General features: G+C 47.5%; 1 protein-coding gene across 5 annotated transcripts in view; it reads left to right on the top strand.

Moving 5' to 3' along the window:
- Wake (ankyrin repeat and fibronectin type III domain containing protein wide awake) overlaps window positions 1-26,550 on the top strand; it is a 113,860-nt gene that overhangs the window by 31,706 nt on the left and 55,604 nt on the right. For all 5 annotated transcript variants that reach the window (XM_076823637.1, XM_076823632.1, XM_076823634.1 and 2 more), the window contains one exon: window positions 754-890. In XM_076823637.1, the coding sequence (XP_076679752.1) occupies window positions 754-890 (137 nt within the window). The remainder of the gene's footprint in view (window positions 1-753; window positions 891-26,550) is intronic.

Genomic DNA, 26,550 nt, shown 5'->3' with positions numbered 1-26,550 from the left:
AACGTTCCAGGAGTTTCACTTTGATAAAATTCCATCGTCGGAAATTTTAATAAACGTCGCGCCCGGTCCAAGCGACGCGACGGTCCCCGGTTACCGTGCACAATTTTCAACAATAATGCACGGATAATTAAGTGGAGGGCGGGGCTGGTAATTAAGCAAAGTTCTTGGCAGTAATTAGTCCGCCAAACGAGCCCCCCTTCCGGCCTGAAATTCCGTCGGATCTGTGGAAAATACTGAGGCATTCTGCTATCAAACGTCTAGCTCGTGAATTCGGTGGTGTCTCCAGGCGATAAGTGATCGATAACACATAGAGGCGACGCAGTAAGGAGCAGGACTGGATTCTGCAATGGGAGCGTGCCTGGGATACAAACGGGACGTAGTTCGCAAGAGTGGAATAATCAGCAGAATGAATTCTGAAGTGGAATTTACTTTGCTCGCGGGAACGCTGCCTCCTTTCACGGAGATTCCCCTGCACCTCTCGCGTTTGATGTCGATAATTTTCAATTAATCTTCACTTTCGCGCAGCGCGATGCTCTTTCGGCAATTTCATGCTATCTCCGTTTTACTAGAAGCACTGTAGTTCGCGGAGGAAGACTACATTTTATCAGAGAAGTTACCCTCGTGTGTAGCAGATAAATTTATAAAAATTCCTCGAGGCACTTAACCACAGACGATAATATTCTTTTCCCCCGCGAAGCACAGAGATTGCCCCGTTTCTTATTTATAAAAAGTCGTTCCTCCGTTTGTTTGCAGGTGTTGGGAGGACTAGGTCGCAGGATGTCGAGCGGCGACAAGGCTTCGCCGGGCCTGACCATCGATCGCGCCGCTTTTCTGCTCCTGAGGGTGAAGAAAGCCTTCAAGAAGAAGAAGCAACAGCGAAAGGAGAAGAGGTGAGTAGTTGCCCCGTCGCTTCCTTCCTATTCCCATCGTGTAGCGAGCCGGCGGGACAGAAAACAATGGGGGCCTGGAGCGAAGGATGGCTGGGACGCGTGGATGATCCGAGGGATCTTATTGTCCGCGTCCTTTCGTCCAAGGACGAGAAATCACAAAGGGAAGGACGCGAGGAAGCAGCGTCGCGGTCGCTCGGTCTCGTTCCCCGCTGTACCGCTCTCCTTTTGTTTTATTGCTCGCGTTCCCAGCGTTCTTGGAGGATTCTTCTGTAGGTACATAGCGCGCTCCTCTATAACCGCAGACTACTTTTCCACGGGAATGGTCCTTGGCCCTGGGAATTATCCGCGCGACACTCTGGCTTCCGTCGCAGCGTCCCTCCACGCTGGCTGAACTTAGCGCGGAGTTAGGCATTTACGAAGTTGTCGTTGGCGAAGTTGGCAGGGCTCAATCAACCCTCCCCGTCGGGTCGGAACAGTCAGAGGGAACGCCGGGGGCGTGGAGGAGCGAAAAACGGTGTCGCTTTCTCGGATGCTGGGATTGCTGGGCGAGGCCGCGACTCAATGCACCAGCCCAGGCGAAAGAAACCGTTGTGCAAGCCCCCGCGAGTAGTTAACCAGCCTCTCGAGAAAATTTTCACGCGCCACCCCTTTGTGGGCGAATTCTGCCCCATCGGACAGGAAACGATACTCGGACTCGCTGAGTTCCCGGAGCTCCCTTTCCCTCGAGAGTGGGCCTAGTGATTGCCTAGTTGCTCCGCGATGCACTGCCGAGTTGTGTGTTGTCCCTGGAAGCTCCTTAAAATCACTTTTTTCAAATTCGGTAGCAGCATCGCTTGAACAGTTTTTATTCGATTCGCATGAAATTTTAATATCATCTTCTATAATAGATTATCTACAGAACTACAAATGGATTTTAGGATTCATTGAAAACTTTTTCTGCTACAGGCACTTTTATTTAGACAAATTTATCGGCTAAAATTGATAGTTTCTTTAAATGTCCACTATTTTCGCAAAAATCAATATCTTGACAAATCGCTATGTGCTTCGCTGTATTCTATTATCCCACGCCGAAGTCCAGGGCGTCTACTGCTAGCCGCGGAGAATAGAAGGGCACCAGCAACGCCACTTTGCGTAAAAGAAATAGTTACAATTTTCTTTTCATGCACCATAAGGCATGCAGAATGAGAGCTCTTACTTAACAAAAGTATTTTCATTTATTTTCTAATTTCGCCGAAAAAAGTTCCGCAACTTACGTATGATTTTCCCTGAGCCCTTAATGGTGCGATAAAATAGCGAGGTTGTAATTAGTCGCGGAGCCCGCTTGGAATCGAGGCCTTCGTCAGCGATCGGTGTTGTTATCGGGAACTTTGGATCCAGCAGAATACGCTCGTTTCCACTACGTGACTCTTCGATTCCCAGCTGTAAATACAGGGTCGTAAAGCAACTCCAGAGAACGCTCATTCAGGGGACCTAACGAGCCCACGAACATCTTGGCACGGTTTTCGCGAATTGCTCGTAACTCGCGCGCCGCCTTCATCTTGAATACGTGTACACTGCGTCTAGCTGGAGTCTTGGGTGGGTTAGAACCCCGTATCCCCGGGGAAGTTGGGCAAGAACGACGCCGCAGTCGCGACTAGGCACGGCGACTTCGCTCGTCGGTGTATTTGAACGGGATGAAAGTTTGTTCGGGCAAAGATGATTCGATGGAGGATATTCGAGTATACCCAGTCCGAGTTTCGGAATTCATTATTCGCGGCGATGCCACGCTCCGTTCTACCTGCAAAATTAACAAACAATGCGGACGGCTGAACAGTCGGACGTCTTCTCTTCGCCAACGATATTAATAATTCCAGGCTCGGCTGTCCTGAATATTCATGAAGCCCCGTACACACAGACGGTCGCGCGAAGACTTAACGAACGTTTCCCGTATCCCCTCTAATTCGACTGCCATTCCGCAGCAACTTTGCTTAATTAAATGACTACGCTCGATCGGGCTTTGCCTTTCGCCCGAACACACGCGTAGGGGGAGAATGGTAGACTCGTCTTGACGTACGCGAGCCTCGCAATCGAGCCTTGATTCGATTTCAGCGAAGGTTTTGAGGAGATCGGGTCTGTTAATCGATTGGCTTTCTTGAAAGCTCCAGGATTCGCTGGAACAGAGTACCGTACCTTTACGCTCTATGTTACATCATTGCGGATGTTATAATTGCCTGGGAGTGAATTATAGAACCGCCAAAGGGCGATGAATCTCGCCGGTTAATGAAAGTAGCTCGACTCGACGCGCGTACGTCCCGCAATTCCTCTCTTGATCACGGAGATATTTCTCTTATGTAAACGCGGAGATCGCGACAGCCGTGCGCTCTGAAATCCAATCAACGTCGCGGACGGGCGAACGATTCCAGCGGATCTCGAAGCTTCGCTCTCCGCCGCGCGCGGTAAAATTCGACGCTCGCTCGAGCCGTGTTCTCCGCGAGCAGCTGTCATGAATTTTGATAAGTGGAGGCACGAGTGCCTCGCGTCCAGGAATATTGATGCAATCGCGATGCGAGCCGCCGCGAGCGCAGTCTTGGGATCGAGAGGGATCGAGACAACTGTCGAGGGAAAGTACCGTTGATCGTCGAGTACGTGATCTTAATCCCCTACGACTCAATCCCTTCTAATCTCTCGCACTCTTTTTCTGGCAAGCTGAGAGAAAAACCGCCGCGCATTCAGCTGGGATAAAAGCTTGATTCTGTGAAAGCTGTGAGCAGGACATGGGAGTGGGTCAGATAAATAACTCTCCACTTTTATTATCACAGCCACTCGAAATGTACGAACGTTAAGTAACTTCTGTTTACCGGACGCTACGTAGGTACCTGTGTGTGCACTTTGACGTTGAGAATTGCCAGTGATCTCATAGCTGTCCGGCTTCTCCTCTGCCTCGGGTTCGTCCTTTCCGCGATTGCAGCGTGCCCCAGTAATTAAGCAGCACGCGTCGCTGGGAAAGCCTCGCAACGAACGGACGTCGCTCGTCGCTAAAGAAACACGGGGATTCCGTGACGCGCGTATCCACGGCGTTACTTTATTTCCATCCACTGCGAACGATGCCGCGACCCCGATTACTAATTAACCCGAATAGCCATCGTCTTCTCCGACTTCCACCAGCACTTTGTCGGCTGGGTGGAGGGAAAAAAGGTGGGCGTTGAGTGAGTTATTGCACGCTCGTTTTTCGCCGGCAACTTCCACGCGATTCCCCGACTGCGGCTAACGCGTTTAATCGACGGGGAAAAGGCAAGTTGCTATCGAATTTGGCACCTCGAGTTTTTAAGGTCCCGGGAGCCGGGGACGCGCGAATTTTATTTTATCATCGCCCTGGCGGGATGAGAAAATGGAGCTGTCGCTTTCGCGCGGTAACTTCCAGGCGTCGGCGTCGGCTCGGAGTGCCTCCGCCTGGCAGTTTTCCTGCTGGCTACTGATAATCGGGCCGTTTCACAGTGCGTCGTAGTATATAGACGTTCGGGGCGAAACTCACAACTTTCGAACTAATCAGTTTTCGACCTAAATACTGTAATCCTATCTGCAAGTCTAAGTAAAAAAGAAGAAAGTAACTCTACCGCGCATGAATTGCGAGTGACGCTTCAAGTACTTTATTATTATTATTATTATTATTATTATTATTATTATTTCGACGGGAGAACCCTTTAGTATACAAAGCTTGAACAATTCAGTACAATAAATATATATAAAATATCGTAACATAAACAGAAAAAATCAAATAAAACGGAAATTATAAAGTAACGAGAAAAACATAACAACATAAAACGACGACATCGCCAAACAACTGAGCGCGAATTAAGGTGATGGTAGTCTCCTAAGTACCAGAGTCCTAAACGAGGCGAAGGAGGTTAAGAATGATTTTTCAATTTTTTTTCCACCTACCAATGCACTGTGCGTTTTTATGAAAGCCACGGCAGCATGGTTACCCATTATATTGTAAAGGGACAAGGGATGAATCGCCAAGGGATAGTTATAGACGGATTACCACTCCTGTTCCTCTTAGGAGACCCGTCTTCGTGATAATTCGGATTTCGATGTACCGATCCCCTGTTACGGCAAAGGCAGGGAAACGCCTGGTTGCGTTTTGATAATTGTTAGCGCGACTAAATAGAGCAGAAATTTCGTTGATGTTCCATCAGATTCCTTGAAGACGTAGATGAAAGTGTTCCATCGATCGGAGGCAGGGAGGTTGAACGCGGCATAATTATGGGCCATTCGGTCGAACCACCATTAATTTCATTAATTACTTTATTTAGCATCGAACGCCCCGCTGCACGGTTATTTGCGTTCATCGACGGCCGGGATGAATTAAATTGAAAGTGCACGGAACAGAACTGAAATCCACGTAACTTCGAGCGCAAATGTTCCCCTTTTGTCGAATACGGCTGGGATAAATGGAGTTTGCTTTACGGCCGTCGCAAAATATGCGGACGGTTATTTTTCTGTCGCGTTTATTGAGAATTACGCCGCTCGTGCTCCGTTAATCGACAGATTTACAGTCGTTAGCTGAAATGAAACGAATCCGCGCGCGAATTGCTCGAATGGAAACGCGACGTTCCTCCTTAAATAGGACAAGGGGGAAATGAGAAAAATATATAATTCCCACTCAGGAATAACCAAGAACATTTCCTCGGATCTCCGAACTCCACAGCTCCAGCCCAAATAAGAAAATTCTTGGGATTTCTGCTTCAGCGTGAATAACTCGTACTTTTCCTCGAGCATCGAGTCGTTCAAGGATGTCTAGAGAGAAAAGCTTTCAAATACGAAAAACCTATAACCCGTGGCAGCAGCTTTTACTCGTCGCAGAATTATACACCGAATAAAGTTGTTGGACGGTAGCTATCCCCGATGAAAAATCCTTCGAGGGCTTCTTTCTTCTCAAACGATACGTTAGTTGTCTCCCAGAATGATAAGAATACTGACGGATGATTTCCAGCCCTCTCCTCGCGCCTGGCGATTTTTTTCCACCACCCCGGCAGGCGTGAATTTATTCCCTCGCAGTTACTCTTGATCCCCGACTCCCGAAGCTGCCTCGGGAATATTCTCGCTCAAAGCGACGCTTAGAGAGCCTCGTCAGGCCGATTACTCGATTCTCGAACGTCGTATCCTCCCTTCTGAACTTCTCTGTCAAAGATTTTTTCTCTCGATACACCAGAGTGCATTTGCATGCTTTTCGGTGGAAATATGCTCCACGAAACTTCTTGAATAAGGATTCCGCAAGGGTTGCTCGGTGGGAAGGGTCTCGGATAAAGTCCACGCGCGTGGCTATAAATTCTGGATAGCCGCGGTGTACCTACCTTCCATATCGCGGCATCCTCTGGATGGTCGTAAGAAAGAAGCGAAGCCGCGAGTCTATTAGAAGCGATCTGAAAACGTTTCGTTTCTTCACTCCCCTGCGCCTCGTAAACCTTATTTTCCGACGTTCAACCTCTATCGGGGAGTTCTCCGCGAGCCGTTGTTGATTCGTTGTTTCTAGAGAGAAATACGAGCGACTGGAAAACCGTAAATATTAGAACCGAACTGAAAGCCGACCTTATGACCTGCTATCTTCTGTTTTAAAGACAGCTGTTCCTCCGTGAATTTTCTAAACCAACCTGTTCACTCTCGCAGCATCACGGTAAATTCTACCGCGAAACCTAATCTTCGAATACGTGTTACGCTTGATGTCCGTGGACATTTTAGAAACAGACGGTCCACTCTCTGAAAGTAAAATCGACGAACATTTGAGCGAAATGGTTCATCCAGATTATCCGCGCGAAAGCTGCACGAGCAGATCTCTCGCTCTGAATCTGACACCCGAGAAAAGCGAATTACCACGGATTCAGGCGATGCCCACGGTACGAGCCAACTTGCCAGGGTTCGATCACATGCGACCCGGCGCGCGAAATTATGGGAGCGAGAAGTTCGGGGCAACTTCACTGCGACTGGCTCCCGGCGTAGTATGCAAATTGGCCAACTATTTACCGAAGAAATAAGCAATTTGCGGGCTGGCCGGTTCACACTCCGCGTAATCCGGCTATCAGACCTGTGTAGGGGAGACCGGGGCTAAAAGTTCCGGGGGTAAGTTGCTCCGACGGCTCTATCTTCAAAATAAAAAGAGCGTTGTACTTTAAATTATTTTTTCCGTGTGAGTTGATCACGCCACTCTGTCGCCCACTATAATAGCGTCCGCGACAGCGAATTGTGTGGTTGTAAGCAAGGAGCTATTAGTCGCGTACCAGATAAGTAAAAATTTTTCTATCATTACTTTTTGGTCTATTTCAATTATTTAACGTCGATATTATAGATTGAATCGTTCTTATGGATCAAATGACATTTAAGAACATGGTGTAATAGTGTTTATCGTTTGAATACATGTATAAGCAGAATAGTCTTTGAAATTGCTACATGTGTCGGTAGGGGCTAGTTGTTACCGTGACTTGGGGCACGTTGTTACCGTAAAAACTTGCCCCGCCGCAAATAGGTCTGTGAAGATAGCACCCCCAAATTCGATTTTTTAAAAAAACTCAACTGCATTCGTTTGTTCATCGTATGCCCATGTTTGCCCATAACAAAATTTTTTTTGCCCACCCTCCGAAAAAAGTTATGAACAAAATAAAAAATTTGTCTTCATCACCCACGATGAATGCATTTCAATTTTTTAAAAGAAGGATACGAATGTACCCGACCCGGCCACGTTTGCTCACTCTCAGATTTCATTTGCCCACCCTCCAGAATTTAAATGAAAAATAAAAACCTCGAAAAGAAGGGTACAGGTGAAGCGATCGCGTTAAAGTTCGATTTTTCTCGAAAATATTATCAAAATCGTTCTTTCAACGATGCAGTCCGTTAGTTTAGATGTAGAAGAGATTTGCCCATCCATTAATTTCGTATGCCCACCCTCCAGAATCGAATTATTAATAAAGATAGCCAAGAAGTGCGGTACCCGTTGAAGCGATCGCGTTAAAGTTCGATTTTTCTGGAAAATATTATCGAAATCGTTCTTTCAACGATGCAGTTCATTAGTTTAGATGTAAAAGAGATTTGCCCATGCATTAATTTCGTATGCCCACCCTCCAGAATCGAATTATTAATAAAGGTAGCCAAGAAGTGCGTCGTTGGAAAGAATTCGAGTGTATCGCAGACATCTGTTTACGTTTCGGCAGTGGCACTCGGCGCTGCTACCCTTTAGGGTATCAACGCTGCGTGTCGTCATCGAACGTGCCGAAACGTAAACAGATGTCTGCGATACCCTCGAATTCCTTCCAACGACGCACGAAAGTCAGTCGGTCTACAGAGTTCGGACGCAACTCTTGCAAGACCGTGCATTCATTTACGGTTTGTGAAGTAACTGTGAGATTATATTATTTTCCGTTGTGCGATATCATTGCGGTAATTAGTGAAAAATGACTAGAAAACCACTCTGGTGATATTCTGCACACGCTGCAGATGTGTGAAAAGTGTAAAGTGTTCGATGAGCGATACAAATTTAAGGGTCGTTCCAATAAAGTGAGAAAGAAGTGTGTGCAACATTTTTTGGATAACATGTCACCAAACACCTTCAACCTTTACGGTGAGTACAATTGATTTTGATAATTCATTCGGGAAAAAACGAACGGAAAGGTATTCCGTTCAACGGGTACCGCACTTCTTGGCTATCTTTATTAATAATTCGATTCTGGAGGGTGGGCATACGAAATTAATGGATGGGCAAATCTCTTCTACATCTGGACAAACGATATGCATCGTTGAAAGAACGATTTTGATAATATTTTCCAGAAAAATCGAACTTTAACGCGATCGCTTTAACGGGTACCGCACTTCTTGGCTATCTTCATTAATAATTCGATTCTGAAGGGTGGGCATACGAAATTAATGGATGGGCAAATCTCTTCTACATCTAAACTAACGAATTGCACTGTTGAAAGAACGATTTTGATAATATTTTCGAGAATAATCGAACTTTAACGCGATCGCTTCATCTATACCCATGTTTTCGCGGTTTTTATTTTGTATTTAAATTCTGGAGGGTGGGCAAATGAAATCTGAGAGTGGGCAAACGTGGCCAGATCGGGTATATTCGTATCCTTCTTTTAAAAAATTGAAATGAATTCATCGTGAGTGATGAAGACAAATTTTTTATTTTGTTCATAACTTTTTTTGGAGGGTGGGCAAAAAAAAATTTTTTATGGGCAAACGTGGGCAAACGATGGACAAACGAATGCCGTTGAGTGTTTCCAAAAATTCGAATTTGGGGGTGCTATCGTCACAGACCTACCGCAAATGTATAAATTGTTTCCGCTGTGCTTTAAGATGCGAACATATGAATGAAAGGCGGAAAGGGACACGACTTCGATCGAAGTTATGCGTAAATATAAATAAAAACTGTCGCTTTTGGTTTTCTTTTAAAGATATTACATTTTTGTTGGTCCGAACCTTCATAAATAACCATTATTAATAAAATTCTGCTTTATTTCATTAGAAAATGAAATATTTCATTAAAAGGCAACTCTTATATCATAGTAACAACTTACCCCAATGCGATAACAACTTGCCCCATGTAGGGGTAAGAAGTTCCGCTTCGATCAGCCACAAATAAATTACTTTCTATGGGAAACCTATTACAATATATTAAACACAAGCGTAAAATCAGAAGATATAATAAATTTAACAAGAAATTAGTTAATAGTGAAGAGAATAACTACATTATTTTTCAGTCATTTTTATGGTTTATCGAAATCGGAACTTTTAGCCCCGGCCTCCCCTACTCGATCGCCGATCCTGCTCGAATCATTCGATCGTGAGAAACGGCGTAGCGGGCGGTAAGAGAGAAATTGCCGTCGATCGAGCAAATTGGCTCGGAGACTCTCGATTAAAAGGACCGCAGCCGTTCGTTTACCGTCGCGCTAGCGAGCTTCCCGGCATCGAAAATGTAAATGATTCGTCGGCGCAAACGATTTTCTGCTCGGCGAGCGGCGATGATCGCGATGACAGCGCGGATAATGAAGAAAGCCCGGGTCGATCGTAATTTCGATGAATATTCATCGCCCCGCCGCATTCGTTTCCCCGCGGGGTAATAAATTACGCCATCGGCTTGAATTATGCGACGGCAGATAAGACGCATTAAAGGCGCCGCTCCAAAGGAATAAATAAATCCCCGCCCCGCGGGCCAGAGATCGATGCGTCCCCGCGACACCGCGAATCCGCCACGTATTTGCAATTAAAATGAGTGCTAATTAGCGGAGTCAGTGGGTCGACTGGGTTCGGACATGTTTCATCCGAGCCTGACACCAGGCTGCAGGTAATGAGATTAATTGGAATAGTTGTAGTGTCAGCGACCAAGGCCTTCTGTTTCCACATTTTCCGCCGGTCTAGCCGCTTGTCTCTTTCGCTGAATCAGGACAGAGTCAGCTAATGCCGAGGCACGTACATACGCGCGTCTGCAGTGCCCGCGTGTTCCAAGCTATTTTTCAAATTCTTCTGTCGCGTGCTCGTGAACTTTCGTGATTTCCAGCTGACTATAGTCGGAGCAACTCCTCCATTCATTTTTGCTCTTTGTGGTGTAGGTGTTCACCTACACCAATAAAATTAAAATTATTTTTGCAGCGCGATTGACTAAAAGAAGTCTCTAATTAATTAGCTGCTTATCTTAGTAACTTATTTCACTGGTTTTAATAATTAAAATATTCATTCACTGGCACGTATTCATTTACTGGTGCGCGCAGGGAATTCGATGACCATTCGATTTCGTGCGAAGCGCAGCATGCACACTTCGCTCTACGATTTCCCTTCTTCCCTCTCGGGGCAGCAGCGAACTCACGGCACCTTGTAGAAATTCATGAATCGACAAACGAAATTCCTGCTGTCGTTTCAAAGGGAATGTACGACGGACTCGAGGCGGATCGAATCGATCGTTTCAGAATAGCGTGACACGTGTCGTGCCCGAGCAGAGTTCAGGCTACATTTCCACCGGCTCGCGGAGGAACGTTGTGGGCATAATAAATAAATTCCACCGATGGAATGAAGAATGAGGGGGAGCGCAATGTGGCGAAACGATATCGCGCGACGCTTCCGCGCGGCATCCTTGTTTATCAATTAATTACGCGAGCATGCGAAGGTGGGTACACTCGTATCATTAGCGAGGGGATGAATCATTCTTGCAGCAGAACGGGGATGAATACTTTGATGAATATACCTACAAGCGTTTCATCCCCGATGGTTAACCGTACTGACAGGCGGAACGGGGATGGCACAATGATTCAATAACGGAGGTAACGAACGGGCATAAGTTTAATATTCTCTCGAATAAATAGCACGCTATTATTATTCGACGGTTGCAACGAAATTTTCATATTCATCCCTGCATTTTGTTTACTGTTTTATCGTGTTCGGTGAAAATAAGGTACACCTCTTGCTGGGAATTTCCACATCTGTTTTATAATTTCGCCCTCGCACAGTAGATACTCCCACATTCGAACCACGTTCAATTACTTATTCGACGAGGTTTCAGATTTTCATTGAAATCGAAAAACAGCCATAGTTCCCATTTCACCTCGCTCTCGCTTGAGCTCCACAGAAGATTCTACGTCCAACGAGTACCACGAACGCTAGAATCCACCCTGTTCTTCCAGCACCCAGTCCCAAGACCATTGTAATCAGAGATTAATTATTCCACCGTACACGTTATCGCGAACTTCGAGCTGAGAAATGAACGAGTCTTGTGGAAACACCCCGCGGCTCCAGGGTGATTTTCGTGGCAGTTAGTTCGCCAGGGCATCCAGGAATAGGGTGCAAGAAGACATCGAAGCTCAGGGTGTGCCGTCTAATGAACACCATCTGTTTCGCGGAACTTACAACTCGAGGCCATTTGCCAGGTCGCCTTCGTAGTCGGTAGCTGCATTTACGTACGTGACGCGGCCGTAAAAGGGACAAGTATTCCGCGCGTGTGTCGCCACGGCGTGTGCACGTAAACGTGGAAACTGTCACGCTCGGTTGAGCCCGATGGAATGGACGCTGCTCGACGCGTCGTTAAATCTGTTTCCCAGTCGTTCCTCCCTGGCCAAGGGCTCGTGTAATTTAGTTGCTGACACTTTTGACGGAGCCTCGAACGCCACGCAGTGATTGCGTACGTTCGCGGAGCTGCGCGCAGCGACGGATGTTTCGTTTAATGGAAACGAAGTCAGACACCAAGTTGATCCTTATTACGAGGCTTTGTTACAAGCAGGAGAGCAGAGGGGGATGGTGTTTATGAAATACGCTCGCAGAAAAGTCTCGAGGAGTACGAATTCTTCCGAGGAAGATGAAGGGAATAATAATTTCCTCGGAGTCTGTTGGGGATGCGCGTACGAATCTCTGCGTTCCGCGAAGAAAGCAGCAGTTCCCCCCTATTGTTATCAGAAGTATAGCGCGAGAGGGTGGCGAACCATCGTGCATCCGCGGCGGGCAATAAGGGAAGTTTTATCGCACGGGTTTCGCGGGGCAATATTCTGGAAGAAAGATTGCCTTATTCAAGACCCAATGTGCATACGAATAACCCCGAATCTCCATTAATTTCGGTGCACGTATAACCATGGTGCTCCAGCAAGTGGCTTTATGGTTTGGCGTTTTTTCGGCCATCACGCCGACGGATTACTCTTATCACTCGTGTCCATAAATAACGCTCTTAGCTGGGTATATTCCCAACATCCTATGGCGAGCATTCCTCGTTATTAACCGATTATACCCTGCTGGACGCGAGGTTATTTTCGACGCGCAAATAATCCATCCGGAGTACCAGGAATCGGAAACTCCGCGCCCATGATTAATCCTTAACCTTTTGTTTGTTCCACCGATACAGCGGAGAGGTTCGGAAATAGATTCCCGTACGGTTTTCTGTCTCCCTCGTTTTTGGTAGGTGCCCTTCGATACGAGTTTGCAGTTTCGTTTCGGAGAGAAGCGTTGCCCGTTAACGTCGCAGCAAACAGATATCCTAGTTTTCGAAGGAAGCCCTCCCCCGACCCAGGAATTTCCTCATCGATCGTCGCGACCGACGATATCCACCCACGGGTGTCGAAGGTCCCGCGTCAGGGAAGATTTTCATCCCGTGACATCGCGAAAATATTCGTGGTCCCCCGTCGGACAAGCACGGGGATCGATACTTGACCAGAAAGCACCCTTTTCCCCGCGTATTTTTCCCCGAGGGGGCGGGAATTTCAACGGAGAACCAACAGACCCCGACATCGCCCTCGTCGTCGCCCCCTCGAGCTAATTTGCTTTGACGCGTAAAGCCCGCCCGCGCGAATGCACTTGCTCTTCCCTTTATTTCTGTTCGACGGCGAGCAGCTGATCCGTGAAACGCGTCTGGGAACGTCGTGCGACGACACTGGTCGCGGGTCGTTGATTTCTCTAACAGCCAGCAATCGAACGACCCTCGAGCGGTACTCGATTAAAATTGCCACCCGTGTATATTCTACCTCCGCGTACGAGACGACATTCCGCTTTCTCCGTGCCTTCTGGGGCCGAAGGAATCACCGTTCGAGGTTCGTCTCTCCGACGATCTAATCGTACTCTTCGGCTTAGCAAACCTGCTGGGAATGGCGCGATTAAATAGCTGCGTATCTTCGGAACTGCGTCCACGTTCGGTGTGCTCAAGCTGAGATTCGTCGAGTCAATTGTAAATTACAGTACTCCGTGATTTTTATTATTTTATATTGTATTCTGTTAGTTTCGTTTCGCGGTGACGCTGTTCCTCTACGCCTTTCTCACCTCCTTCTGTCGTAAAATAGGTCTCACCCGTTTACGAGAAAATAAATAAACGAATATCTGTTATCGAGCCATCCTTTTCGGAGGGGGAATTCGTTTTATTTACGGGGAAATCAAAGTGGTTAGGCAGGCCTTTGTGTGGGGCGGTTCCCCGGGGGTGGCGAAAGCTTATTCTTGTCAGGGACATTTTGGGCGATAATGTTACATGGAGATGGGGCGTGAAAGGGACACGCGTTCGCATAATTTCCACATAGGGAAGAATTATGATCCATCCTGTCACGTGGCGGGTCTCTCTCTCTACCAGCGGATTAAAGAATGTCGGGTGACACCAGGAAATAAGGAAAATGACAGTTCCATTTTCCCTGCCGGCTGAATGGCCGGGCTGATACACGCTCGCCTTGGGACGTTTAGCGCCGCTGAACATTATAAACCCGACACGCGAGCTTCTTTTAAACAATCGAGCCTGGCTACACGCGCCCACGCTTCCCTTTTTCGAGACAGACATTCATTAAGTCGCGTCGCTTCTGACACACCATTTAATACTCCAATGCTCCGCTGTATTGATCGCCGGGGGATGAACTTTTCATTAAAATTTCCGCGTCTTAATAAAGTCTTACAAGCTGTTCAGCGCGGGCGAGATAGCTCCGCGGTATCGCCGTAAACCGATGCCATAATTGATCCGGGGATCATCGGGATCGACCCCAATCCGAGGCATTATTTGCAACGCCCGAACACCCCCGGAGCCTCTCCCCAGCTGGATAACGTTTGCCAGGTTTTCGGTGCACCTTCGCCTGCGAAAGTCTGATGGACCGTAACAAGAAAAACTTTATGTAAGGCATAAAGAGAGTAATGGTGATGTAGCGTCTGTGGCTTCGCAGAGGGTGGCTCAAAAGTACAGCCACTAAATGAAGTCGTTAAAAACGTCCGTAAGAGAGGCAGTAACGTCCCAGTAAATAATACACTGGAGAAACAATTGCTTCGCGGATTATATTTCTTAAAATATAAACTCGGGAATGAACGAGAGAAGCTGGATCCCTGTTTCCCCTCAACTTTGTCAGACGACGAGATTTCGATACCGAACAGTCGTGGCAGCGACTCGGAAGAAGTAGCCGAGTAATCTTCCCGCGGATCTCCGATGGTTTCTAAGCGCACTTCGAAGCCTGTGATCGTCTTAAAAACGTGAACGAGCCGAATGTAGGCCAGCTCTTTGATCAACGGACCAGAAAGGAAGGGATTTCCTCTGCGCCTCTTTTATTCGACCAGAGAACCCGAACGAAAAAGGGGGACGTATTCTTCGCCCTGAAAATCTCGGAATGATCGTCGGAGCTCGGCGCGCGGATGTGTGATTGATAAGAGCGGGTTTCTGGCTGACGAACGCGAGGGGACGAAACATTTCATTACGGCTCGTCCTGGATCGTAATTGCGTTTGCAACAAACGTCCTGGATAAAGTTTCCCTTTAATTTCGCCAGCATGTGCCTCGCGAGTAATCCTGCGTTTCGCGATTGAACTTGCAAGCTCCTGGGCGGAGCGGAAATTGGAGAAAAATTTCATAACTGCGAGCTCGAGTCGCGGATCTCAGTATCATTTCCAGGAATACATATCGCGGTGCATGCAACGCGTTTGGACATTCTTCGGCGCACTGCTCGAAACGTCACGTTCCCCGATTCGCGCGATCCAGCAAACTTCGGGGCCGATAAAACTTTATCGCGCACGGTTTTTCGCGTTCCGTCACGCCTCGCCTGCTCGTCATTTATACCGCGCCGGGATCTCATCTGCTTATAACGAGCTGCCTTCAATTTGCCGCGACGCCAACATTGACAAAGCGGCGGTAATGCGCGCGTTTCCATGCTGCGAACTTCGTAATTGCAGCATCGCGTGAGTGTAGCAATGAATATTTCGATTCGCTGTTAATAGAGCGCGAATTCCAATTACGAAAGTGCCCAAGGGCATTGCGGAGGCAGCGTTCGTCAGTCCCTTGTTTAGGAAACAAGACACCGTGATCCTTTTATCCGCAGTTTTCGAATTCAATCAGCGCTCCACGCTCGATGGCGGTTCGGACATTGCCTGACAGCTCGAGGCAGCTCGAAATTATTGTTCAGGAAGCGTCCGTTCTACTTAGACGGTGCTTTGCGCTTAAACCCCTCTCCTCGAGATGGACCGTTTAAGATCTCGGGGATCGGGATCCTTTGGAAAGTTTCCATTGAGAGGGTTTGGCGTACCGCGGGAGAATTAAAAGTTCCTGAAAACTCCCCAAACTACATTCTCGGGATCCCCGAGCTATCCTCCCATGGAATTGAATTTTCATTTTCAGCGGGAGAATGGGAGAACAGCGAGGCACGTTCCGAAGCCTTCTCAAATGCCGGACTAATTATTGCGCGAAAAGTTTTAATAAACTCGACGAAATTGTAGACTGCTCTCGCGGGAGCAATATACCAGCTACTGTAGCCTACGAGATGAATACTTTTCGTCGCACTTGCTCTCGAAATTCCACCCCGGGAAAATAAAAGCGAAACATTGTTCAGTTAGCTTCCGTTAACGATGAATAACTATTCGCTGTCTCCTGTCCCGCGCTTCCCCCGCGGGGAGCCAGCTATTCTCATTTACCAGCAATATCTGCAGCTTCTCGTTCGAACAGTTTCTCCGAATGAATTTTCGCAGCCGCGGCAGGATTTCCATCCCAAGAAAAGCGACGATGCTTCGCTGGATGCTTCGCGCGTGGTACAAATTAATGCAATTAAACAGACCCCCGACTCGGGGAACAGAAGCTCGAGGAACGAATCCCAGATAACAAAGAATCACAATAGCATGCAAATCCCCGGGACACTGAGAGACAGTCGCCACCGACGACAAGGATTAATCGCGATGTCACTCGCGATTAGAGGTGGCTAGGTCACGGGAGTGCGAGTCCGTCCCTCCGCAGCTCTGTTATCTCAGACAACAAAGACGTAGAATCCGTCTTTGCTTTGTGCTTAATCCAACGATGCGACGTGACGAAACATTTTCGCGCGCCCAACCTCGGTCATTTGCATTCGCCTTGGAAACTTTGACCGGCGGATTCGGGGCGGATTTACGGAGTTGGACAAACCGGGCGTTTTTGTGTGAAAATCGTAGAACCTTTGATAGAAACAAGATAGAGAGGCAAATCTCTTTGGAAGTTAAAGCTAAGAATAAGAGAAAAATATTGAAAGAGTATGGCAAACAAGTTTTCACGGGCAAGAGAAATTCTCCGTCCAGATTTGAATTCAACGCGGCGAAATTTATAGGAAATGATGTGTAACAAGTTAAGGGGGTATACCCGTTTGAACCCTCGGAAAATGTATACATTTTGTGGATTTTTTTACAAGTCAACGGTTTGATGCAGATTTCCCGTTTTTTAACTATGTTTACATAGTATTATGAACTACTTATAAAAAAAGTTTCAGTTAAAAAACTATTGTTTTTCGGAAGTTACGGATACATGTCCGAAAGTCTCTCGATTTTAGACGGCTAAACGGTGGCCCTAAAAACTCGCGCTACGTTCAACCAATTTACTTCAAATTTTGCATGCAGAATCATAATAAGATTCCACATCGTCCAACGAAGGCGATTTGGAAAATTTTGAAAAATAAAGAAATGGTGAGAGATCAAAGGTAAAGTTAAATTTTTCTAAGAGAAAAATCCACCTTTTTCCTTTATAAATAATAAACGGGGAATCGAAATAAAAAAAGTATACCCCCTTAAGGAAAAGCTTCAACCACAAATTGTATCGGAAAAGCCGCAAGTTTCTTCGAGAATGTCAAGATTGGCGTAGATTTTCGAGGTGAAAACTTTTTTCGCATACTTTTCCTATATTTTCCTCTCTATCTTCTTTCTATCAAAAGTTCTACAATTTTGACGCAGAATATTTGCAGTTTGTCTAGCCGCCTCGTTGCTCGATAGGGACCAGGGCACAGAGGATTCGGGATCGCGCTCTAATCGGTCGATTCATGGGCTGGTTGGTGAGAACGGCGGAATCCAGGCCAGGGGCTCGTTTTATTTCGTTTCCACGCTTGTAACTGTTCGCGGGGAATCGTGACCGCGTTATATATCCGAACCGGGATGACCCCGTTCCGACCGCGCTTTTCCACAGATCTCCCCGCGCCCCCTCACCTTGCCGCGTTAATAAAGCGAACGAGACGCCCCTTTGTCTGGTGAACAGGCCGGAATCCGAGATGGGAATCGAAGAATCAATTAAGGGATGAGCTGACGCGAAGCTTCTCGAGGGTGTACGCCAAGTCTGAAGGTCCCTGCTCGCCCCCGCCACGTGTTAATTGTGCGTCCGGGGATTCTTCTGTTTTCATAAGGGGAACGACGAAGCGATCCCTCCTCCCGCGAACATCGATCGCCCTCGCATCGCCAAGGGGCGATTAACCACCTGACAATGGGGGCTGTCGATAAGTGGCGAACTTACACGTTACGTTAAGTTGTGGGTGCGAGGAAGAAATTCTCTACTGAACAGATACAAAAGTAATTCCTCTTAATTAGCCTACTGTACCGAAGCACGGGTATTTTGCTGAGTTGCTTATATTAGTAATTCCGCGTCGGGACGATTCTCGCGAGCGTGAGTCGTGCGTAGTGTTCCTGATTTCTCGATATTTTTTGTTCCTCGAGAAATCAGAAATCAGATCATATTTCTTGAGAATTCTCGAGAATTCAAACGAAACTTACATGCGAAATAAACTATTTTGTTTCCACTATCTACTAAATTATGTTCCTCGAGAGACACTCGTTCTTATCGAGCACTTTCCCGAGGAAACGGAACAGACACGTCGATCGAGGGAAATTTGATTCTCCGGCAGGCTGTTGCCGATGAATCCTTATCGAGCTCGGTAAAATCGAAGAGGCCGCTCGTGCGGGAACTGCTTCAGGCGCATTCGACACGGAATCTCCTTTTTCCCCTGTCTCTTTCAGTCTCGGCGAGCTCCTCTCGCGCCCAGCGGGCAAGACAGATCTAATTCAGCCGCGGGAAAGTGCGGCGCGAAACGGGAAAATGGCGCGAACGGATTCCTCTCGTAATACGTAACCGTAAATCCACGGTAGACGCGAATGCCTCCTCCACGGCCGAGAATCATCCCCGCCAGGGATGAAGCGGGCGTGGTATTTTCTAAAATATTAACAACGATGGGGCCGGGGATTGCGTTGCTCTCGCATCTCCGTGAAATTACGATTTTTTTAAAATTTATCGCGAAACATATTATTCGACCAAGGGAACATTTTAACCTTCCTGCTTCGGAATACTGTTTTATCGCGGTACTTGGCGAGTGCTATCGAGGGCCCGTTGTACAACAGTTATTACAAACTCCTCCGAAGGCAAGATTACAGCATACCCTCGCCCTTTAATATGATTCCATGATTTGCAACCCTTGGGGAGCAGAACAATGTTTCTCAGGCGACGTTAATTCCCTGTAATGCCGCAGTCCCGGGAATTCTGCGACAAATTCGATTTCCCGGACGATTCGCATGGAAAATTATAAGCGTCTGCAGCCACGATGTCGCCGTCGAGGGTAGAGCCCGCGATTACGATACTGGCTCGATCGGGGATCGAATCGATGCACGGAGGGTTCCAGAGGCTTCGGAAGTTCGATCCTCGGAGCGGAAAGGCCCCGTCGGCGTTCTTTCCCCGTCTCTTTATCGCCAGCTCCAGCCCCCGGACAGGTTCGTTCGCGCGTAATTCCGAAACTGCGAGGTACAAACGGCACTATCCACCCTCTGATAACTTCTCGCCCCCTCTCTCCGTCGCGGAAATACTTTGGGAACGGCGAAGAAATTCAGGCAGGGGTGGATAACCTCGGGAGAACGTTCCTTTGTAACAAGCCGCCGCTGGTGGGAAAACTTTTTCCTCCGGTCCTCGTAATGGGCTGATCATCCGAGGAGAAATGTTCCTGGTTGAGAAACGTTCGGAGTTGCGATAGTTTTGATTTAGGAACGTCCCGGGGCTACTATGGGAATCTTTCTGGTAATCCGAATGATTACTTTCTTCTCCATCAACTGTCGCGCTATGGTCCTCTTTCTCTGGTAATATATTATTGGCGAGGGGTTGGAATCACGATGGGGCATGGATACGGAAATTCTGATAATCTCCGGACTTTTACCGATCCGAAAGGTAACAGATTTCCATCAAACTCGAGGCGACCCTCGTCTCAGCCTTTGCTTTCCAGCGTAACTCATCCGAAGAGGCCACAGTGCTACATCAAAACTCCCTAACTTCCGTTCACGGAGAAACTTGCCGCCATCGCTCTCAACTTTCAGCAACTACACGTCGTAATAGTGGCGTCAGTCGCGGAAGCATTAAGACGCGAGCAAGCAGACCCTTCGCTGCAACTCCGACGGTCCAACGAGGAACGGCCCTAATTGTTGCCGAGCTCCCCAAGACACGGGTTTCAGACGCAGTTGTTTACCATAATTATCATAGAGGATTCCCGGTAACCACCCACGCTGACGAACGGCCCCCGATATAACGGCAGAGATTTATCGTCGAGGATCAAACGCTCGGCATGTCCCGCGGGGAATTTACGGCCGTTCGTGGGATAAAGTTTTTGGGAAACGACGACGTTGTTTCGCCTGTGTGCTTGGAGAGGTCCAACGTATACGCGCGGGATAACCGGGGAGAAAAGTTTAGAGTATGCATGGAATACCATCGCGGAACCCCGTCGCAAGTTTCTAAGCTGCCGTGCTCCTCTTCGTTTCAAATCGGGTTTCGTACGAGCGACTTGGAGACTCGTGTTTCTGCTCGAGGAATCTCTGAATCTCCTATCGAAATCTCTGGACTCTTTCCTTATTGTTCTAAAGTTCCGTGTACCCGGTATTTTTCTGCATACCATCCTCAATTTACCTTGCAACATCAGGGCGCGTAGCGCGACGCTTTGCATCCTCATGAATTTTCCTTGAATAATTGAACGCAGACCGGCGCGAACGCGAGTACGGAGCAATCTACACGCGAGGCGAGTCGAAAGGGGATAAAAGTGTTCGAGTCCAACAGATTTCACGAGCCTCGCGTGACTTCCGCTCGGCCGTTGGCTACGTGCTCGCCTGGGAAGCCACGACTGGGAATCAGGACGGGCGACAAAGAGGGCTCGACAGGGGCATTTCGATCGGCAAACAAACGGGTTGGCCGTTGGAACCCGACACGTTTTCGAAAGCTTTGCGAGTCTTGCTCGTTCGCGGAATCACCCCCGCGTTCCTGTTCCGAGGGGATCCCTCGGGGGCGAGTTGTTATTCGAAGGCCTCTGCCCTTGTTGTTTCTTTTATCGGGGCGGCAAAGCTTTTACGGGAAGCGTCGTTTAAGGAGATCTACCGACTTGGCGGAAGCTTTCCACGTGCTTCGCCGAGGAGCAGGAAGCGAACGTTAACCGGGCAATGTTTTAAATTCCAGCGAGACACTTCGCCCTGGCTTACCCTAGTGACAATCGACATTAACGTTTTACTTTTTCAGGAGAATGTTTAAGATTAATATTTGAAATTCTCGAATGGAACTGTCTCATTTCTGTTCCAAGTTTAATTATTCGAGTCTCCAGTCGCGCATCCTCTGCTCCTCGAAGGGAAGCCTCCACTGTGGCCCAGATTTTATCGTCGAAGCGAAAAAGAGAATATCGTTTTCCCTACGACGGGGGGACACGAAGAAAGCCGCGTTCTCCGAAACCGTGCCGCTCTTCTCCCCCTGCTGGTATCTTAGAAAAAAAAACCAACGACCCCTGACACAGACAGCGGAGAAGCGTATTCGTGCCCCGAGGAGAGGAACCCGCATCGATACGCTCGTTTCCGCCAGGAAGGACCAACTTCTGCACTCGCAGGAGGAGGCGACTGTTGCTCGCTATAGCTGCTCAAAATCCACCCGACCAGTACACACGTCCATCGAGCAGCGTAAATGCACCGTCACGGCTTATCTGACTTTGTCAGATCCTTCCTCCCATGCTTTCAATGGATTTCCATATCATACACGTGATATCCGTGGGGAAACTCCTTGCGATGTTAATGCGATCGTTGCATTTGCTGCTTTCCACGCGGAAGTGTTTTCTAAGTGCTACGCACAGTGGCGATGATATTCCGAAGCTGTGAAAAATGTTCTTCTACTGGAGGAATCGCGTCGATAGATTCTGTTTGTCGAGTAGCGGCCACCTCCCCGGGATCGGGACTTTGATATTAATGAACCTTAGCGTAGAAATATGCAAGGGCTCGGCCTCGCGGAGGCTTTTAAAAATTGACTTGCCCGTGACTCGAGCGTCGCGCACTTTAACGGGAAACGTATAGAGAATTACGTTTCCTCGAAGGGACAATTCTCGCGGATGTATTTCAGAAGGAGATAGCTGCGCGAGGAATCTCTGCTGGAACGTTGCAGCATCTTCGCGAGCATAACGTCGTTATCGGATCATCCTGGTTATCGATTCCGCGGCTCCGTCGAGGATCCTCGAAGGGCGTCGAAAATCAAGAGGCAAACAGCCGGGGCATCAGCTTTCAAATGCGAGGCAAATGAGATGAACGTTGAACGGAGAGATTGTGCGATCCTTTGAGAATTCTGTTAAAAATTCTGCGCGCTTCCTGGTAGCTGCAAGCCTTCGTTAAGATTAAAAGTAGATTCCAGGGAGCTTCCTCTTGGCTTAACAGTCGTCAAACCTGCTTCATCAGTTGTTAAGATTAAAGAGCAGCCGTCCCTTTCTTCGATTAAAGTATCGGGTATTGACTCGCGCAATGGCGAACCTAATAGTTGGGATCTAGAACACAAGCAGCATATTTGAATAGGCGGCCGAAGGTGTAATGAGACAGAAGCGCCAGGGGATGGGAAAAAGAGCGTCTTAATAGTAAACGAAGTAAGGCTGCGTGGGTGGGGGATCGTAAAGAACAATGAAACGAGAATAAAAGGTGGGGAGCGCTGGAGGGAAAAATGGGAGGGAAATGGAAAATGGTGGGCGTGTTCGTGACAAAATACGTGGCATCGTTAACAAGCTCGCGTAAAAAAAACGTGGAAAAGGAAGGTTGAATCGGACGCTAACGCGCTGTGGGCGAATGAATGTGATATCGGGCTCGCCCCGCTTGTGTAATGGATTTTTCGATTCTGCATCCCGTTTTCTCGTTAATTCCGGCAACTGGATACTCGGATTTTGTTGACTTTCAAGATCTCCTCGCGTGGCAATCGCTCGGTCCTGAAAGGGGCTCGGGGATCGCGGAATTTGTCGCTTAAATTTCACGATTCCATCTCTGTGGATCGATTTTTTATTTCCGACGGTGGTGCAAGAATCGAGAGGCGTACATAATAATGGTATTAATTCCATCGATTTTGCTGGCGAATGGTTGACTCGGAGGTAGAGGAGTGAAAGACGATCGAATTACCATAATCTCTTTTATTATCACTGGTAATGCGACTCCGTTTTAAGAGCCGCGGCTTATTTTCACGAGGTTTTACCTGAAATATTGACATCGTGATAGAAGGCCATGAGGAAGACCTGCTGGCAGGCTGTAAAATCGATAGTCGCTATTTATACGGGTAGGAAGATTATTGATCGCGGCTGGCAGTCAACCCAACGATCCTCCCACTTATCTGGGATCGTTTTGGCTGATCATTGATCTCATCGAAACCTTCGAGCAACCGCTCTCTTGAACAAACTTGCACCTGCGACTGGGGATCGAGAAGTTATTTATTTGAAAAAGGAATTCCAAGTGAAAGATACAACTGTAAGTCTTTCTAAACAATTCACGTCCTGGGGAATACATTTTACTATAAATGTCACGAATTTCATTCTATAAAGAATTGCCGTTGGACTACAGTAACATGTGAAAAATAGAAGAAGAAAAAAAACAGTGGGAGCTTGCAATGTTAAGATCGTTCTAATTAATTATACTCATAATTTAATACTCGGCTGTTCGACAGACCTCGTAATACCCGCTAAGGCATGAAATTCCCAATAGATGTCGGTGAAACGAACGATTTTCGTTTCCCTGTGTCTGACCAGTGTCGCGCTCACACTACTTACGACGCAGTCCCCATTATCGATCCGTTTCACTTGTTCCCGCTATTGCGCCTCTGTCTGTGCCAGATAATTCCCCAAAATGTCATCAGGATGTGACTGTTGCCGCTATAATAACGTACCTACGATTGCCAGAGAGGAATGAGGTAATTCGACACACTTCGCGCCTCGAATTGTACGACGTTCGTACTCGCGAGAAATTCGCAAAGGTCGTCGTTCGCTCGTTCCCATTCAGTCTCTTGCAGCGTAATACAGAGCACTGTGTCGGAGGATAATGCCACTCTGGAAACGTGATTTTTCAATTCGCGAGACACGCCGACTCGTCAGGTGTCCCGGCTCGTTTAAAAATCTCCCCTCGGACGTTCCGCTCATTTCGCAATTTTCCCTCGTTAAGCGCCCGCGATTTCCATTTTTTCCCAGTCACTGTGGATCGATTCTTCATTTCCTCCGAGGGTGGGGTGAATTTAATTGAAATCGCTGATTCGTTCGTGATTCTTTCTGATACAGTTCTCCTTCCCGCGGTAGGGGAATCAATTAAAACGGGATCAGAGTTCCTTCGAGCCTTTAAATATCCACGTTTACTATTTGTTGCACCCTATACCTGGCCAGCGTTCCATTCAAATTGATCGTACGAATGTAAAGCGTTCCGCGGTGTCTGTTTCTTGGCCGCTCCACTTCGCGCGGACATCGCGGTTCAGATTTACGAGGATGTCGAGCTTAATGGACGCCAGAGAACTCGGCGTGTGTACCGCGCGCGATTCGAGCCGGCTAATTCTAATTTCGGACACTTTTGCTTTTATAGGATCGTAATTCCCCGTCGAAGCGCCGATTTCCCGTGCTCAAGTGCTCCCAAATCTGCACTGACGCGTCTTTCCTGTAAGAACCATTCTCGTACGAAGAAAAACGATCAAATTTAACAGCCCTCGACTGTCTAGAACCGCGACCTGCGCCTTGAACATGTTGTCGTGAGGATATCGCGGCAATTTTTCTCAATTCGTGACGTGCAGTTTCTACTTAAATCTTACAAAGGACACAAGCTTTCTACAGCGACTCGAGACAAGAACAACGGTATGTTTCATTCGCGCTCGATCGCCTTTTAAGGCTGTGAAAATTAATCTCAAAGTCAAATAGGCACTCCCACTTTTTCGCGAATAACTCCTAAAGTATAATAAACAGAAACAAAGGTTCAAACAAAAGTTTAATGGTACAATAAGCGCTGCGAACTTGCGTGAAAAAATTTTTTGAGAAAGTTTGTTTTCGTCAGGTATTTTGTTTTTTAAACTCTTGAAAGCGAGGGAGGTTAAATCCGTTGCCAACGTTTGCGACTTTACAATATTTACAAAATATATTCATTTATTCAGAGCACCCTCGAATAGCCATCTCGGCCGCACTTCCAGACCACTGAATTCACTTGAATAAATCGAAATGAAAATTTGGCTAGGATTCGTGGGAAATGTCAGACCGCCCCCGAGACCACGAGATTTGCACAGTGTTTCGAAGTTCCGTCACGTTTTCAGATCCGGTTGAACACGTGTACGTATGTTCTGGCTTTTCTCCACCGCGAATCCTTGACCATCAAGGGACCGGGGAAAACTTGCTGGCCAAAAAGTGCGGTCCACTGGTCGGGCAACTATGGAAATCGATGGTTACGATGCATGCATAACATTCTCCTCTACATCGGATTCTGGGATCCTTTATTCGCGGCACTTTCCAAGGATTTGTACGAAATCAGTTGCTGCACGAGGAAATCGTGGAAAATAAAGCAACGCAGGGCTGTTTGGTCTGTCACGAGAAAAATTGCTCGCTTTCCTTCGATCCCCGACAAATATACGCTTCATAGAGCAAACATTCCACTTCTATGGTCGTATGCCTTTAAAGAGGAACTTATCGACGAGGAGGCTTACCGTTTAAAACATAGAATTCTATTTTTTTTTTAAAGAAAACAGTGACAAGAAGCTTCCAACAGTCTGCGATAGGATTATCGTTATTAATTTTCACAAAAAAAACGCGTCGCTTGAAAAGTTACGCGAGCGCTGAATTTCGCGCGAACCTCGTCTTTCTGTGCTGTTAACAGGCGCGTGAAAGAATTTACGGCGGAAATTCTGCAGCCAGAATGCATCACGCGATGCTCGCGGCGAGACGGTGATAAAAGCCTCGAAATTTCAGGATTTATGGTCAAAACGCTGCTGGATGGAACGACTGGGGCGTGACTTCATCCGGTGTATTAAAATTTTAACGGATCCTCGTAAACAGTCTCGGCAAAATGACGGTCTAATACCCTCTGAAAGATGTTCCATCGGTTCGTGAAGCTCCTCTCTTAAGTCGACCGAAGGACGCTCGCTCGTTTGGGCTCTTAATCGATTCGTCGGACATAATTCATTTCTCGACTATTAACCTCGTACATGCACGGCTATCCATTCCAATAGAACTCGTCGATATATTCGTTCCAGTAGAATGTTACCCTTCTTTGCTCTGTAGATGTATCACTGCAGAATTTAAGTCTCCGCGCTAGGAGCTGAACCGCCAATGATATGATTAAAAAGAAGCTTCCCTTTTACGCTTCGCTGTAATATTAATGCGTCTCTGCGTCTCTTTTGTCTTGGAATGGCAGTAGCAAGTGTAATGGCGGGGGCGTTGATGCGCCCGTTAAAACGTGAGCTTTTGACAGCTTTAGAGTGCTTTATTGTCGGTTTAGGAGCACTCGCTGGGAGCGTAACGCAGTTGTTCCTCTGGAACGTTGCGCCAGCATCACGGGATGCGATAAAATTGTGGGAAAAGAGAAGATGCTGGTGGAAATAAGCTGCGGTGGAAAGGGGGAACCGTCTCGTTTGGATGGTCTCGTATTCGGGGTCAGGTTCACCCCCAACCATTCATGGCACATCCTAGCGAGCAGCTCGAGCGTGATGCTTCTCGTTGCGAATGCACA

This window comes from Andrena cerasifolii, chromosome 12 (genome assembly GCF_050908995.1).
Source record: "Andrena cerasifolii isolate SP2316 chromosome 12, iyAndCera1_principal, whole genome shotgun sequence".
Taxonomy (NCBI): domain Eukaryota; kingdom Metazoa; phylum Arthropoda; class Insecta; order Hymenoptera; family Andrenidae; genus Andrena; species Andrena cerasifolii.
Note: the sequence above shows the minus strand (reverse complement) of the source record. Positions and strands in the feature narration are given on the sequence as shown.